Source organism: Aythya marila, assembly GCF_965140915.1.
Source record: "Aythya marila genome assembly, chromosome: 13".
Taxonomy (NCBI): domain Eukaryota; kingdom Metazoa; phylum Chordata; class Aves; order Anseriformes; family Anatidae; genus Aythya; species Aythya marila.
The window spans coordinates 13,517,319-13,533,935 of record NC_139054.1 but is presented as its reverse complement, the minus strand read 5'-3'; the positions used below and the strand labels follow the sequence as shown (position 1 = coordinate 13,533,935).

General features: G+C 42.5%; 2 protein-coding genes across 5 annotated transcripts in view; both read left to right on the top strand.

The window, feature by feature from the left end:
• The window catches only part of RNF128 (ring finger protein 128), a 41,096-nt gene extending 32,100 nt beyond the window's left edge, over positions 1-8,996 (top strand). For both annotated transcript variants that reach the window (XM_082770593.1, XM_082770592.1), the window contains exons 3-7: positions 1,171-1,242; positions 1,830-1,912; positions 5,505-5,601; positions 6,057-6,225; positions 7,582-8,996. In XM_082770593.1, coding sequence (XP_082626719.1) covers positions 1,171-1,242; positions 1,830-1,912; positions 5,505-5,601; positions 6,057-6,225; positions 7,582-7,697 — 537 coding nt within the window. In that variant the 3' untranslated portion in view covers positions 7,698-8,996. The remainder of the gene's footprint in view (positions 1-1,170; positions 1,243-1,829; positions 1,913-5,504; positions 5,602-6,056; positions 6,226-7,581) is intronic.
• A 5,540-nt stretch (positions 8,997-14,536) lies between these two features.
• Positions 14,537-16,617, top strand: part of TBC1D8B (TBC1 domain family member 8B) — a 39,350-nt gene continuing 37,269 nt past the window's right edge. For all 3 annotated transcript variants that reach the window (XR_014318384.1, XM_082770467.1, XM_082770466.1), the window contains exon 1: positions 14,537-14,710. Coding sequence is in view for 2 of the 3 variants with exons in the window: in XM_082770467.1 (XP_082626593.1) it covers positions 14,581-14,710 (130 nt within the window). In the remaining variant the exon portion in view is untranslated. The remainder of the gene's footprint in view (positions 14,711-16,617) is intronic.

Sequence of the window (16,617 nt, the reverse complement as noted above, 5' to 3'; positions counted from 1 at the left end):
TTCTGCCACAAGCCCTGCACCTTCATCCCAAAAAAAGCTTCTTGTAGATGAAGTAAAATTCATTAGGGGGAATAATGCTGGAAAGGTAACAGCACAGTGTTACTGTTTGGAGCAGCTGAATCTGGAAGAGTTTTGGGGCAGCAGTGCCAGAGCTGCCTGATACACCTCCGTGTCCTGAGGCAATAAGAGCACTGGGAGGGAGAGGACAGTCAATTCTTGATGGTGGTGGAACAGCACCAACCTGTGACCTTTAAACAGAGATGTTGGCTCCTGTGCTAATTAAATGCTTTGCAGTGACAGCTGGACAGCAACAGTTGCCAGGCAAACTGGGCTTCTGCTCCTGCTCGTCTCTGCTCGGCTGTCCTGACAGCACCAAGCAAATGGTGTGGAGGGGAATGCAGTTCAGCTTCCTCCTCTGCTTTCATTAAAGCTGCCTCGTAAACCACCTGGGGCTAGTCGTTTGATTTATTTCACAAGGTGGTGGAACTAGGGGAAAAATAGCTGAGGGTTTCTTTTTTTTTTTTTTTTTTTTTCTCCCCTCGTGGTCCATGTTACTTTGAACCAAAACTGAGATAAAACTGCATTCTTCCACCTGACAGGTGTGGTCGGTGCTAGGAGGCTGCTGGCTCCTGAGCAGTTTGTGCTCTGTGAAACAGTCGTGGCAGAGGAGTAGTTCAGGGTATGCTGGTGGTAACTGAGCTGATGGGCAAAGAGCCTCGCCTTTCATCGTGGTGTGAGTCTCTGCCAGGATGTCATAAAATAAGTAGTTAAAATTATTGATTGTTGGACTTGGTGTTCAGTCTTCTGTTCCAAGTTAATTTGAAGGTTTCTATTTATTTTGGCTAGGTCTAATCTGATCAAGGTATTATCTTACATCTTCTAAAAGAAGAAACCTTTGAAATTCCTGTGCTTTACGAGAAGGTTAGGTCAAAACAAAGCGTATGCAAATGCTTTGGTGTGTCATCCAGAGTCAATAACCATATGAGTATGTCCTGAAGCTTGTTTCATGTTTTGTCTAAATAGCATGTTCATGCTTACTTAGCTTGTTTCGATAACATCTAGGTTATAAAACCAAGGTGTCTAATGCAAGCAAACACCAGTAAGTATTAGTAACCATCACTTATGAGGGGGAAAAAAAAAGTGTTTAATGAGGACTGCTTTCTGTTACAGCGACAACTGAAGGCCGAAGCTAAGAAGGCCATTGGACAGTTACAGCTGCGCACCCTGAAGCAAGGAGACAAGGTATAACTCGTCTGCCATCTCCTGAGCCGTCTGGCACATGCTTTGCACAGAATGTAAAGCTTGGTCCTTCACACTGTAAAAGGTTGCAGAAGCCTCATGGAAACCTGTAACTGTGTTGTGGAGGTGGTTCCTCTTTCAGACCAAGTCCTTTTCAGGGGTGCAAGACTTCCAAATCTGCACTTTCTTATAAATTGTTTTTAGCTGCTTACTTGTATTGTTGAGTTGAGAGTTCTGAATTTTGTGGCATGGATGCTTAAAGCTAAACTAGTACCCCTCCCCAGCTTCACGGGCTGTTCTTCTTGTGGTTAAAATTGGTGGTAGTGTTTTCCGAACCTCTGCAGTAGTGCCTGAAATAACCCAGTGATGGTTTGCAGCTGTATTTCTAAACCATGGGATTAAACTTTGAATGCTTCTGTTCAAACAACAGCTTTACTATGAGTAATCCATTAAAATGTGTTTATATAAGATTATATATGGAGGCTATTTTAGATTACTTTAGCTAGACCCCTCTGTCCTCAGTAAATCTGACTAGTTCAGAAGAAGCTTTCACAGTTGATTAATTCTGTAAATTCATTTTGCCGCTTTAGGAAACTGGTCCTGATGGAGATAGCTGTGCTGTGTGCATCGAGCCGTACAAGCCAAATGAAGTAGTGCGTATCCTGACTTGCAAGTAAGTTGTCTTCCAAACTGACCCTTAATCCAAAATAATGAAACGTGCCTCTACTGGTTGTTCCTTCTGCTGTGTTAACAAAGCTGATCAAGCTTCAATCAAGCTGTTGCAGGGCATGAATTCTTGAAGCTGTCAAAGTTTTTCAAATTACAGGGACTATGTAAATGCCCACTTGTATGAACGCAGGTTGTAGGGGCACTTTCCACTGTACAGCTTGGCTGAACACATTACTTCTCCAGAAGATTCTAGGGCTTTTTAAAGATTTCTTCCTCTGCTGATTGTATTGGGTTTATATGGCAAGTTTTTGGTAGTGGGGGCTGCAGTGGTTGCCTCTGTGAGAAGATTCCAGAAATTGCTGTTAGATAATGGCCACTTTTAGCTGGCTCCAAAGGGACCTACTGTTGCCCAGAGCCAAGCCAATAAATGATATTGTTTCTGCTCTGTGAGAGCAGATTTAAAACAGGGGAAAGAAAAACTACTGCATAACAGCAGCTGGGAGAGCACAGGTTGAGAACCAGCCCTGCAGAGACAAAGGTCAGCACAGAAGGATGGCAGGAGGTGCTCCAGGCACAGAGCAGCAGTTTCACTGCGGCCTGTGGAGAGGCCCTTGGTGGAGCAGGCTGTCCCCCTGCAGCCCATGGGTCCCACATGGAGCAGATCTCCACGCTGCAGCCTGTGGAGGAGCCCCCAGTGGGGCAGGTGGAGGTGGCCTGGAGGAGGCTGCAGCCCATGGAGAGCCCCCGGGCCAGAGCTGCAGCCCGTGGAGAGGAGCCCACACGGAGCAGGGGGGCTGGGGGGAGCTACCGCCCATGGGGGACTCATGCTGGAGCAGTTTGCTCCTGACAGATGGACACCGTGGTATAGAGCCATGTGGGAGCAGTTCTTGAAGAGCTGCTGCCTGTGGGCAGCCCCTGCAGGATCAGTTTGGGAAGGACAGCATCCCGTGGGAGGGGCCCCATGGGGAGCAGGGGCAGGGAGTGACTGAGAGTGGCAGAGATGCTGTGACATTGACTGACCACAGCCTCCATTCCCCTGCACTGCTCAGGAGGAGGACTGTGTAGAAAGGGTGGATTGAGGGGTGGGTGTTCTTAGTTTGTGTTGTGTCTCACTGCTCTAGCTTGTTAGTAATAAGTAATAAATTTTATTAATCTTCCTACTCTGAGTCTGTTTTGTCCATGACAATAACTGTTGAATGATCTCCCTGTCCTTATTTCAACCCTTGAGCCCTTTTCATCATATTTTCTCCCCCTTTCTCTTAGATGAAAGGGAGTGAGTGGTTATGGTGAAATGCAGGTGGGCAGCTGAGTGAACCACCACATGGGTGTATGAAAATGATAACTCTAAATTGCAGATAACTGGTGAAACTGCACATTTCTTGTCACTCAATTTCCTGTTTACTGAGAGGGTCATGGATATCAGTCTGGTAACCTAAACTTGTTAAACCATGCTAACTTCTATAGTTTAGAAGAAAACACTTGATTCTTGCATGCCTCTTCTGAAATAAAGGCCAAAATAGAGCTATAGCAGTTTATTCTTCTAGAGTTTTCTATTATTGTGTCTCATTGTGCTCCTTTGAAAGCCTGGTATACTACTGTTTTATTTTAATAATTCCTAAGATAAGTAATGAAGCCTTTTCAAGGTTTAAGGAAGTTTGTTCTGTGTGAGTTCTGTGTGCCTGCTGAATGGGACTGCTGCGTCAAAGCTAAAATCAGAGCTAAAGTACTCAGGTGAAATACTGTGTGAACTGCACAAATTTGATATGGGAAGAATGTGCTTTTACATGGGGAGGGTTATGGAAAAGCACTTAAAGTTCTGATATAGAAAATATCCAGTTCTGAAGAATGGAAAAATCAGCTCAGATTTAACAGTGACAGATAACACTGCTTAGAACATACAACAGCTGCAGGAGATATTACAGTTCTGTCAAAGCTCTTTGTTTACAAGTAGTAGGACTTCTCAGCTGGTTTGATATCGAGGGGTTGGGCTGGTAAGGTGTTATCAACAAACTTCCTGGATGTAATGCATAGTATTTAGAATAAAACAAAACTGAGTAACCTTTCAGGAATGTCTTAATGGTTATTAGGTTGTCTTGTCATGTTTGTGCTAGTGGGTAGTTCTGTATAGTAATGAGTTAAGTGCCATAAGTATAGAGGCATTTAGAGAAGTCAGTTCTAAGTATCTAAAGCCTGTCATGTTAGCTCCCTATAAAGCCTCCTGATCTTGATATGAATTTGTAAAAACAAAGCATGATTTACTGGCTTAAGAGGAGAGTGACTTCTTTCGAATCTATTGTTTATAGATGAATGTTATACTGTGTTTTGCTCTGAGGCTGCTTTTAAATATATTAAAATGTATTTGTTTAAATGTATTTGTCTCATTCCTCTTTGGCCCAAGTATCTCTCTAAATGAGACTAGCTTAAGATGACCATGTTTGCTTGATGATCTCTGCCAATATCAACCATATTAAACTCTCTATAAACTGATATTTACTGCAAGAATGTACTTGATGTTGGTGGTCAGCCACAGTGATGAGACCCTCCTTGTTAAGAGCATTTAACTATCTATAAATGAAACAAGGAAAACAAGCAGTTGAATGCTCCTGTGAGTCACATCAGTGGTATCCGAGTATTTGGGGCGTATATGTTTGTATGTGTTTGCAGAAGGCATTCTTGTCCAGATAGTCAAACTAGGTATTTATAGCAGGAGAGGTATACCAGACCTAAGCACAAGTTCTTAAAATTGTCAGTCATCAAGGAAGTTTTAGGCTGTAGTACACACGTTTCATTGGTACAGGTGGAAGGAAGTGACATTTATGTAAGCTGAATTGGAGAATTTTCTATCACGCTTAGGTGTAGGACACTGAACGCCAAATGTGGTGAACTCGTCACTTGTTTCATAATAGAGACCTGATTAACATTGAACAGTGCCTGTCTGCCTTGCTGTTTCTATTCAGGCAGAAGGAACGGGCAAATTACAGGATTTCAAGTAGTCTGTCTGAATCTGTGTCCTAATTCAGACCCATTGTGGAACTGAGTATCTTCATAGAAGCAAACATTTGCATCTGTAGTGGCTGAACTATATTTAATTTATTGTGTATGCGGCCTGCCAAATATCCACTTGGAATACACAATGACTGTATAGGCAAAGTAAATGTGTGGGAGTGTAGTTTATGTTGAGGATGTAACCTGGTGAGTTTTTTTTCTATGTAGTTTTAACGGAAGTGCTATTTAGTCATGTATCTGCATGACAAAAGTTGACCTTGAAGTTAATGTTGGTGTCAATATTTGCATTATTTAAAGTATCAGCTGGGAATCCATTGTACAGTGATTAAAAAAAAAAAAAGCTTAAGACTGATGTAGCAGAGATAATACTGAATTTTAGCAAGCTGGGTAGAGAAACCAATTACCATAAAACAGCTACAGGTTGAGAGACCAACCAGCTAGCTGTAACTTTCAACTGTAAATTCTGGCAAAATAAGGCAATTCATTCTAGAATGAATGAACTTTCAGTGTTTGTAAATAAGTCTAGTTGCTGCTACATAAATATCTTTACTGATGTGAAACATAACTTGGTGGTTATCTTCTTCCACCAGCCATCTCTTCCACAAGAACTGTATTGACCCCTGGCTTCTGGAGCACAGGACCTGCCCAATGTGCAAGTGTGACATACTCAAAGTTCTGGGTGTTGAGGTAAGTCAGTCTTTCCTGGTGGTGGATGCCACTACCAATATTACGCTATGATAAATAAAGAATTGCTCGTGTGTTCTGCCTCTGATCTGGGCAAATGCCAGAGGAAGATGCCATTGCCAGTGCCTGATTCTGCCTGGAGCAGCTAAAATGTACGTCAGAGTTTGTCAGGGGATGGACACCTGCACTGAGTGGAAAAAGAACCTATTTTCCTATTGCTGGCCAATAAAAGGGAAGAGTTAGTTGAGGAATGTGGAAACTGCATCTGAACTTCTCATTCTAAATACGCAGTAGCTGGTTTTCACTTATGATGCTGAAGGTTAACCACAGAGCTTTTTATTTATTTGAAATCTTTGAGTAAAAGTCCACAAGACTTCATTCCCTGAAGACATTCTTTTTCTGGAAAGATGTATACTCCTTCAAAGCTGTAACTTAAGCATTTTCTCTTTTTTGTAAAGGTGGATGTAGAAGATGGGACAGAGTCTGTGCAAGCTACAGTATCCAGTAGGACATCAAATGTCACTTCAATTAATGAAGAGGATAGTCGTAGTGAAACTGCGTCATCTGGATATGCTTCTGTACAAGGAGCAGATGAATCTGTTCTGGAGGAACACGCGCCATCAGAAAGTAAGCATATTGCTTCATCTGTTTTGCTGGATTGCATTGCCCTTCTATTGATTGTGCTATGAATTAGGGTGTTTTTTGCCTTTATAACAGAGCAGTGCTTTAAGAGTTGTCTGCAAAACAAGGTGTTCATCTTTCCTGTGTTTTAGCACTTGGCTCTGACACTTTTTTTCAAATGAGCTACAATCTAAACTTGAATTAAAGGTAGAAGCTTAGGAAAAGAATAGTTGAAAATCACAGGCTTAATACTTGCAGGCCAAAGGGAATTTATGAAGATGTTCCTTCTCTTGTCTTTTTGGAGATTACATTTTGGATGAGTGAGTGTTGCTTTGCCACCACATCTGTCTACTTCAAGTGATTAAATACTCAGAAAATCTTTAGGAAGTCTGTCCAGCTTTAGCATAAATGATGCAAAACCAGACATGACACGCTTCCTGTTCAAGTCCAGATTTTGCCAAGGCTGAGTCATCCTTGAACACCCTTCAGAGTGTTTTAATTGCAAAAGACGATTAGCATTTCCATATGCTAATATTTTAGCATCTTTTGTTATCTTTTTGAACAAGAGCATATGTATCGAAAATGCCTTCTAATACTCAACTCTGCCAACACTCTCAGTGCTTCTGGTTTCTTGTTTTTAATTGAAAGAGATTCCAGTTATACAAATTAGTGTAATTATCTTGGATTGTAGAGTTCCTCTTTCCAAGGCAATAAGCATGGAGGCTTTCAGAGGTGAAAGGGATGTTGTGGCTGTGTAGCTCTCCTGTTGGATGCCTAGCTGATATAATAAAGTGTGGGATTTGCTGCCACCTGTAGGACATGATGCCTCAGCAAGTGAAGTGTGTATGGAAGAGCCCTGTTAAGGCACCCCAGCTGAACAAAGGGCACTTTTCATAAGCTAAACATCAGCAGCTGAAATTGCATGCTTATAAGTAAATGAAGTGGTGCTGGGCTTGCTAGATGGCTCAGGCCCTCGTGTATTCTCGAGTGGCAAGGACAAATACTAATGTCAGCCTAACAAAAATACTGTTTAGGGAGAAGGCCATCTTCTCTGAATTGCCATGTCTTCCACTGTTTATCCTGAGCCAAGTATCTTGGAGTCACTCCTGATGCCTGTCTTCAGTAGCCCTAAAGTCACCTGAGAATTGTCTCCTCATTTGTTTTATTGGTGCTTCGCGCTGCCTTCTGGCACTTGCACACACAACCTATGCTTGCTCAACACTAATGAGATCTAACTCCAAAGCCTAGAAAAGACAACTACAGTAAGCTTGTGGAAATAAAGCAAGCGTATTTTGCTTTAAGGTAGTAGAACTTGCCAGTAATGCTTTTTAACTTGTCTGTTCTTGTTTTTGTTCTGGATAGATGATAACACACATCTTGTAAATAATGAATCCCAACCTTCAGCTGTGAATGTTCCACCCCTTGACAACCCAACTTTTGAGGCAGATGAAACGCAAGTTCATGAAGTCAAGTCCTAAGAACATGCCCAGCAACATGGTGTAAGCCTTCTGCAAGGAGCTGCCTACTGCCATCACGTATATACCAAACATTGTAAGAATCCAGTGGATGACTGTAGCAGCAATGTTGCCTTGGAAATGCTGAGATCAAATAGATTTAAATCATGATTATATGGTTTGCAATTCTTAAAACTGCATCTCCCATGTGGAATTTAGTTTTAGCACTCTTCAGATAAAGCTGTCTTAAATATAAAGAAAACATCAGATTATAACACTAAAACAAAAGTTCCATCTTCAGCAAAGCTTCTCTTCAGCATTTGAGTTCCTTTTATAAGGAGAAGATTCTTTATGTAGTAGCTGTCTCTACTGGTAATTGTTTTGACGTTTTTTGTTGTTTATTGTTTTTAATTCAAGTGGATTCTCATTGTAAACAAATAGATTTTGATCTGGTCTAATTCTTATTTACCAGACACAGTTTTTCAGTTTAAAGTTAACTGTATTTAATACTTCAGTGCACTAATTTGGTAGGAGAAAGTACAAAGTAATGTCTGTCAAACCGGATTTTTCCCACAGTGTCTTTGGTTATCTGGTGAAGAGATTGACTCTTGTCCTCTCCACTCCAATCTAACTACCACACAATTCCTAAAGGGAAAAAGAGGGCTTCAGGCTGACAGGCCAAATCTGACTTGCACAATACTGTAAAGGGAACAAATGCAGGAACTTTTCAAACCTGTTGATACTAGTCTGAAAGATCCTATATGATTTTTGGAGTTCTAACCATCTCTAGCAGCAGCAATATGCAAGAGTCTTGGCTTTGTGGAAGTCTGGGATGACTTCTGGAAGACTTGAACTGAAGATGAAAAGGTAGATCCTTCTGAAAGGATCTGCTGTGTCTTGTTCAGGCGACACCTAGGAAAGAACCCAGTCTCTGAAAAATGGTGGACTGTTGCTGTGCTGTCTTGCATGTGTGCTGAAGCTGATGTCCTGTAAATGTAATGTGATTGGAAAAGTTTTCTGCTATCTGTGGGGAGTTGGATGGGGGCCGGGGAGGAACACTGGATACTTCAATACTAAGTTTAGGGCCTTGCCCATCAAAGGTAACTGAGGACATCTTACAGATGCACTTTATTTTTTTATCTCTGTAACTATGGTTTGTTTCTAATGTTAGCAGAGCTTTGTCTTAAAGCCCGCAATAAGGTACTATTAACTCTGCAGGGGAAAAGCAATGCCTTTTCTTATCTATAGTATAATTAAGAATGTTGTAAATATTTAATGATTTGTATTGAATTTGAATATGAAAATGTAAATAAAACTATATTCTGATGACCTGTTTGTCTGACACTAAATCCTGAAACTGATTTGCTGTTGCGAGGCCAAAAAGCACCAGTGCTTGTTCAAACTATTTGGAATAAGGAGTGCTAATTATGTGTAGGATGCTTCCATTACATGGATTAAAATTTTGCTGAGGGGCTTTGAGCCCAGTACTCAATATACAAGAACAACAGGCACATTAGGACAGGTCCTCGAAGTTAAATAGCCAAGAGGTGGGTGTGCTGGCAGGGTGGGGGTAACACAAAGGGCATGTTGTCTTGAATTCTATCCTCTTCTTGTGTTTGAGACTCCCTATGCCTGCCACAGCTTTGTTTGCTGAGCTGCTTGATGTAGTTCTGAACTACTTGTTTGTGCATGGATCAGCGCAAGGCAGTCTTACTCAAATTCTTCAGATTGTTTGCATCTCACTTTCCTGTCTGGTTGATCAGCATTCCCACCCTTACTTAAGTTATTGCTCTTTGTCTTACAAAGCATTTTAAAAATAATTGAGTGCCTTTTGACAGATATTTACTACATTTGGCTTCCTAGTACAGAACAATTTCCATGTCTAGTTTAGTTGTAGGTACAGCATAGTACTTCTCAGTTCAGGGTTAAGGTAATGGTGTGACTACACAGAAGTACAGAAATGCTGCCCATCCAAATTGACCACTGCTCTGTTTTGCAAACTTCCACATCAAATGGAAGCATTGACTGGTTATGGACTCAGTCAGTAAACCTAAGTATAATCTGACTTCCTGCTGAAACCATATCTTGCTGATGGCTGTGACCATCTTCCTATTCTACCTCTGAAATGTAGGACAGAGAAGGGAGCTGGCAAGCTGTGAATACACCTCCTGAATGCTTAATTTCATTTTAATTTCAAAAAGCTTTTATAAATGTATGGTGTGTAAGCTATAATAGTCTCATGATGATATTATGTTATGAAATCATCTGCCAGTCTTGGGTTTAATTGGAAAAAAAGATTCAACCTTTAAACAAACCATCATTAGCAAAAAGATGGGAAGGGAATTCAGACCAACTCAATGTATTGAGAGGTGCTCTGGCATTTTTTTTTTGTTCTGATCCTATTGATCTGATGCATCTGAGTTGCTTTGCTGGTAGAATTCCAGCTTTTCTACTTACTGTCTCTTCAGCAATAAACCTGCATTTCTTCTAGTTCTGGTGTTTCTAAGGGTAAATCCAAGGGTAAGGTGGATCCACTGCATTTTCTCAAGGAGTGTGGAGTATGGAGGGATGCAGCAGCAGAACACCAGTGAACTCAACTCATGCTAAGATAGGATCAGATGCTGTAGACACATCTGTAAAGATGTGAATTTACTCAGAGCTCAAGGTACCTACACTGCTATTTAGAAAAATTTCAAAGATTCTTGGATCAAATGTGAAGTACTATCAAGGGAGTAAGAGCAGTGTTTGTATCTGGACAGTATTTGAGCTGCTAGGCCAAAGAATTAAATGCTTTTCTGGTTTTGCATATTAACCTGAGAGCCTGCCACATGCGGATTCTGTTTGTAAATATTTGCCACAGAGGAGTTTGTTTTAAAATGAGAGTGTGCAAATTTCACACACTATTACAGTGAGCTCAGGTCTGTTGCTATCTCATTTTGAAAAAACTTTTTCTTATTCACTAAATTCTGAAGAGGTTTTCCCCTGGAGAACGTTACTACAGTTATTGCTGCTTTAAAGAAATTCTGAAGTTGCACTTCATTTTCAAGTTTCTGTGGATAGGATCTGTCTTTGGCTGGCTTTGCTTAGAGCACTGTGCAACACATTATTTTTTTAATTTTTTTTGTGATGCTATGGGCTTGGCTGGTTCTGTGTACATATACATATATGTGTGTTGTGACATAATAGACTCCTTTAAGCAAGATGCAAAGAAGAGTGTGCCTGAGGATAGGGTTGTTCCTGAAAAACAATGCAAGTTTGTTGTTATTTTGCAGTAGTTTTGATGTTTTGCTACATGTACTAACGTTTGCATGTAAGATGCTAAAAATGATGTGCCCACAAGGGGTAACAGTTGTTAAAAATGAATGCCTCTTTTGACTCTGTTTCCATTGAGTCACAGACATCTCAATTGTTCTGTCCCTAAAGAGAAAGCAGAACAGGTTCAAACGTCATCTAGCATGTTTACTCACTGCTGTCACTTATCTTTCTCCCCCAGGAAAGCTCTGATCTAGACACATAAATGCCTCAGGTTCTTAAAGTGAGATGGGGCAATATTTTTTATCCCTTTAGGAGGGAAAGTCTTGTTGCCAGATGCTGTATTACCATGCTTTCTTGTAAAACAGACTTCAAAACATTGGGATTTTATTGTAAATGCAAAATTCTAAAGATTTTTCTCATATCAAGGAAAAAAATCAGATGTCGCTATAGAAATGTAGTCATAACTGAGTTTTTGCTTAAGGGAAAAGGCGGCCTTGTGGATTGAGGGACTACAGGCATATGAATTGAGTGTGAGTCAAGAGAGCAGTTGGATTTCCCGTAAAATGGAGAGATTTAGTCCATCTCACTCTATAGTTGGAAAGATCTGTGCTTGTCAAGTGACCTAACAGTTGGACAGAAAAATTACATGCATCTACCTTGGCTGTTTGATTTAATGAAATTTTATTCAGTGTTTAATGTATACCAGGTCAGAAGCTAGCCCTGCCTTTTCACCCAGGTTTAGATCAATGTCTTTCCTGCATAGATCTGAATAGCGTTGAACTCCCTCAGAGTTGTAATGGTCGGCATTTTGGAGTAGATGAAAGGAAATTTTTTGGTTTTGGCAATTTCATTTTGGCTCTAAGGGAAACTTGAAACCAAACCGTGAAGTTCACCCACAGTGAATTAACAGCTGTGTAGTTCTCTACATTGTTTGTTAAACTGGTGGTTATAAAGTGAAGCCAAAATCTAGTTATGTAGCTATTTATCTATTTATATACTCCTGGCTACAGTTACTGAAGGGAAATCATTTGCCATTTTCAGGAGGTCTTTAATGCAGTGAAAGAAAAAATCCGCAGCACTAAATGGATCTCTCTTGCTGTGGAATGCATTGATTAGACTGTAGGATGATTGTGCTGTGATTAAGACAGAATTTAAGTGTCTATAAATAAATTCATCTCTCTTTGCATCTTAATTGTATTTGGTTAAGAATCCAGTGCCTGAGGGAATTGGAAAAAAGGAAGACATTCAAGACCTTGAACCAATGGAGAGGAAAACAAAGCATTTTCCAAGCAGCAGCTTTATTGTTAAATTTTTAATCTGAATAAAAAGTTTGAATTTTACATAAGAAAGCAGCATATGTCCTAACACGTCTAGCATGTGCAAGATGCCAACAGCCAAGTTCTAGGTAGGAAATGCCAAGGGCTTCTCTCCTTAAAATTAGCATCAGCATTAGAAGACCTGTGTCAGATCCTAAATAAGTATTTCCTATCCAAGGGCTTGGCTAATTGGGGAAAATTAAATGGTAAATACTCCCTCAGGGAATACTCTTAGAAAAGCAGCATCTGTGTAGGAATCGCTGTCAGTTTTGGTATATCTCTGGGAGCTGCCACAGCAACAGCTCACCCACAGGAACCCACTCATGTCTGTTACTTCAGATGGGGGGATTTAGGAGACTGCCTCATGGAGAACAGTATGCTGGTATATCTTAATTGTTTGCCCTGTTTCATTAATGTTTTATCTACATCAGTTACCACATGTTGGCTGATGACTTTTAATTCATTTTTCCAGTGTAGTAAATGTAGAGCAGCAGAAATTTGTTGTTTCCTACTCTATTATAAAAACAGGTAAAATAATATAGTAGTATTAATTCAATCTATATTCAGTCCCAAAGGTAAATCTGCTTAATACTGGAGTTGGCTTGCAATGGTGTAATGAGTGAATGGAAGAAAAAATGTCTTATAGCAGTGCAGTTCATCCAGTTTTGAAACTTCTAGTGAAGTAAATGTGACTGCATGCTTGGTGCTGCTTCCACCCTGGTGCTGCTGGATCAGTAGTTCCTTATGCGTTTGGAAGTGGCCAGGCATTGCCAAACATCTTTCTGTGAGTGCTTGGCAAAATCTCACTGTGCCTGTGCTCACAGAGAGACCGGTGGCTAGCAGAAGCTCTATAGGACACGGAGTACATTTGGGACTGCTGAAGAGGCTGAAGGAAACAAAGGATAAAGCAAAGAAGTGCCAAGTCTGAAATCTGTTGTTAGTGCACGATGTGCATAATTCTTTTTTTAGAAGAGTTCAAAGTGGAGGCTGAGTTTAAACAAATGCATACTGGATGTTTCATATGATACACAATCAATAAAGCACTACTCTTGGAAAATCATAGGAAGGTCAATAATGCTAGAAAGAGCACTAAAGGAAGGATCTGACAGGGCAGCAAACTGCAGAGAAGTTTCTGGGAAATGGGAATGACCTACTTTGTACCGAGTGATAGAATCTGTCAGGAATAAAGAGCAGGAGTGAATCTTTCACACTTTGAGATATCTTTAGCAGAAGCCTCCGAAAATTCCTCAGCATCAGCAATCTGGAAGAGAGACAACAGCCTTCTACTCCCCTAAACTTTGTTTGTTTATGGCCAGCACCAGAAGATACCATTTAGGAAGCAGTGTTATCACGTGTAATGCCACAGGGAGAGAGCTATGGTTCTTCTGACAAGGTTGTGAAGAGACTGGTGAAGAAACACCAGAAGAGAGAGCTAACTAATGAGAGGACTTGGTAGCTGTGGTTGGGGCTTCCTGGGGAGGCGTTTCGCTCGCTACCAGGCTAGATTGATTTATTCTATCTCAGAACAATGGGTAAAGTCAGTGTGTAGATGATCTGAAGAACTACTCCATGAGAATGAATGATAAAGTTGTTTCAGACGAATCACAAAAATACAAAGTCCCCGAGTCAAACTGTTGTTAAGGCAACCAAAATGTCAACACCACAATAGCTCTTAATCTTGTTGGGTGATAGAAGTGAGGAGGTAGGCTGTCTTGTTTTATAATGTGGTGTGTAAATAGGCAGCATTGGCCATATGTCTACTGCTGGTGTGACACGGCAGCTGGGAGGTGACACCCGTGGGTGGTGTGACAGGGCGTGTGGAGGGCAGCGGTCAGGGCTGCATGGCAGGCTGGCAGTGCGTGTCTTGTGGTGGAAGGCTTGGTGCTGACTGGAAAACAAGCACAAGTGCTAAAAATAAATAGATTATAAGCCATGTTCTTTGGCGATGAGTGTTTGGCCAACATTTCTAATGGACTTCTTTGGGTGGTGTGAGGGAAATAAAAAGAAAAATCCCTTCGTGAAGACCGCAGGGGGACGAGCTCCTGCCCCGTGAGGCGAGTCGCCGCCGCCCTCCCGCCAACCTCCCTAACGGCCCGTCAGGCTGCCGCCACAGCAGCCGAGGAGGCGGGCAGCCACGCACTGCCCGACGGGAGTTGTAGTCCCTCAGTCGCCGGCGCCGGGCGGCGGGGCTGCCGCGAGGACTACAACTCCCAGCGTGCCTCGGGGGGCGGCGGCGGCGCTTGGCAGCCGGGCTGTGGACGTGGGAGCGGGAGGCCGGAGAGGCGGCGGGCATGGGCGGCGGCGGCGGCAGGGGGGTGCAGTGAGGGGCCGCCGAGATGTGGCTGAAGCCCGAGGAGGTGCTGCTGAAAAACGCCCTCAAGCTGTGGGTGCTGGAGCGCTCCAACCAGTACTTCGTGCTGCAGAGGCGGCGGGGCTACGGCGAGGAGGGCGGCGGCGGGCTGGCAGGTACTGCCCTGCAACGGGGGGGGGTGAGGGGAGAGTCCTGTGGGGAGGGGAAAAAAGGGGGAAAAAAAGGGGGAGGGAAGGGTGGGCGAAATGCCTGGGGCTCGGTGCGGGGCCTGCTGGGTGCCCCCCGTGCTGGCAGCGCTGTGAGGGGCCGGCAGATCCGCCTCGGAGGCGAGCTGCTTGGGTGCTTCTGAGCTCGCATTTAAAATGTAAAAAAAAAAATAAAAAATAAGCGTGCGATGTGGTAGAGTGTCTCAGGGGCAGCTGACCAGAAGCTGACAGGGCGCTGACCCCAGTATAATAAACTTTGTTTCATGAGAACTGGAGGTATGGACCAGAGTTTGTGTTTTTAATTACCGGCTGTGTGGCTCCTAACGTGCTGCAGGGACCCCCCGCTGCCACTGAGCCCCCTGTGGTGGGGGAGCTGCTTAGGCTACAGCTGGCTCCTGCCTGGTCTGGTGGCATTGGTCATCGCCCCTTCAAGGAGAAATGCCCCAGGGTATAGCCAGGGTATGGTTCTTGAATGTTTTGCATGAGTCTGGGTTTTCTAGGCTCTCTCTAACTGTGTCATCATAGTGTAAGGTGTTTTAAACATAAGGCGTAGTTGTCTTGTTGAAACATTGGTTTATTCTGCCCAACAGAAAAAAAAAACAAAAAACAAAAAACAACATCAGTTTGGCTGATGTAATTTCCTATGTAGAAGGAGCCCTCCTGGCTGGAGGAAGGGCATTCCTCGTTGGCATCTGAACCACTTGCAGGGAACAGGGAAAACATAAAAAGAAATCACTGCAAAATCACAGGTTCCCTTTTAGGGGTATCATGATATTCTAGGTAACATCAAGCTTCAACTTAGAATCAAGGGTCATATTTTTCAGCCTTGGAAGACTTGTGGTCGTCAGGCTAGATTGGCCATTCCTGTCCTGGTGTCTTTGGAAAACAAAGCCAGCTGAGTCAGTACAAAGGTTGTCTGGCTGTGTGATAAAATTCATGTAAGAACAGTGATGAAAACGAAACGAGACCTGGAATCAGGTGTTCATTTAAAAGCATCCTTGTAGACTTGCAGCTGGCAAGCAGCTGGGGCCTCCTATTGCCCTTCTGCTGTTGTTGAAGGTGAGATTTCTATTGCTTATCTTCTGTCCTTGATGGCATTTGACAGCATGGAAAAACACTTGAATGAGAGTTCCAGTAGGGTGCCTTCTTGTGTGGTGTTGCCCATTGTATTTCTATAACTTCTCTCATTATTTGAGGTTCATTCAGATTTCATCTGTATGTGTTTTTTCAGAGGACAAAATCAAAAATGTTATTGAATTAAAATTGGAAATAAGAAAGATAAGAGAAGTGGAAAATAATATAGCTAGATTTGTGTTTGCAGGTATAAAAATATTCAAGCCTCCTAGGTATAAACTAGCACAACTTGCTATGTCAGGTTTTAATTTTGTATTGCTGTATGTTACTCAAGAAAATTAGCACTTGCTTTAGCAGGAAAACACCAATGAACAGCTATTATCTCATGAGATCATCGCGGATGTGCCAAGTGAAGCCTTTTTCTGGCTTTCCAGAGCAGCGTTTTCCAGCTGGTGTGATGGAAGAGTGGAGGTGCCCAGCAGCCGGAGGGGCAGGGGGTTCCCGGTGAAGGAGGCAGCAGCAGCGCAGGGTGAGGTCTCGCAGGAGAAGGAGCGAGTATTGAGGAAGCAACCAAAAGCAGGTGCAGACCAAGCAGAGAAAAAAGACAGCAGCAGAGACACCTGAAGGAAGGCTGGAATTTGCTGTGCTGGCCTAGGTTTATAAAGGAAACCACGCGTGGATGTGTTTGTATGACCCTTCTGCACTGACACAGCAGGGCCAATTGGTAATCCCTCGGTGACAGAGTTAGCTCTGAGGCTTGTCTCTACTACACACAACGTAGT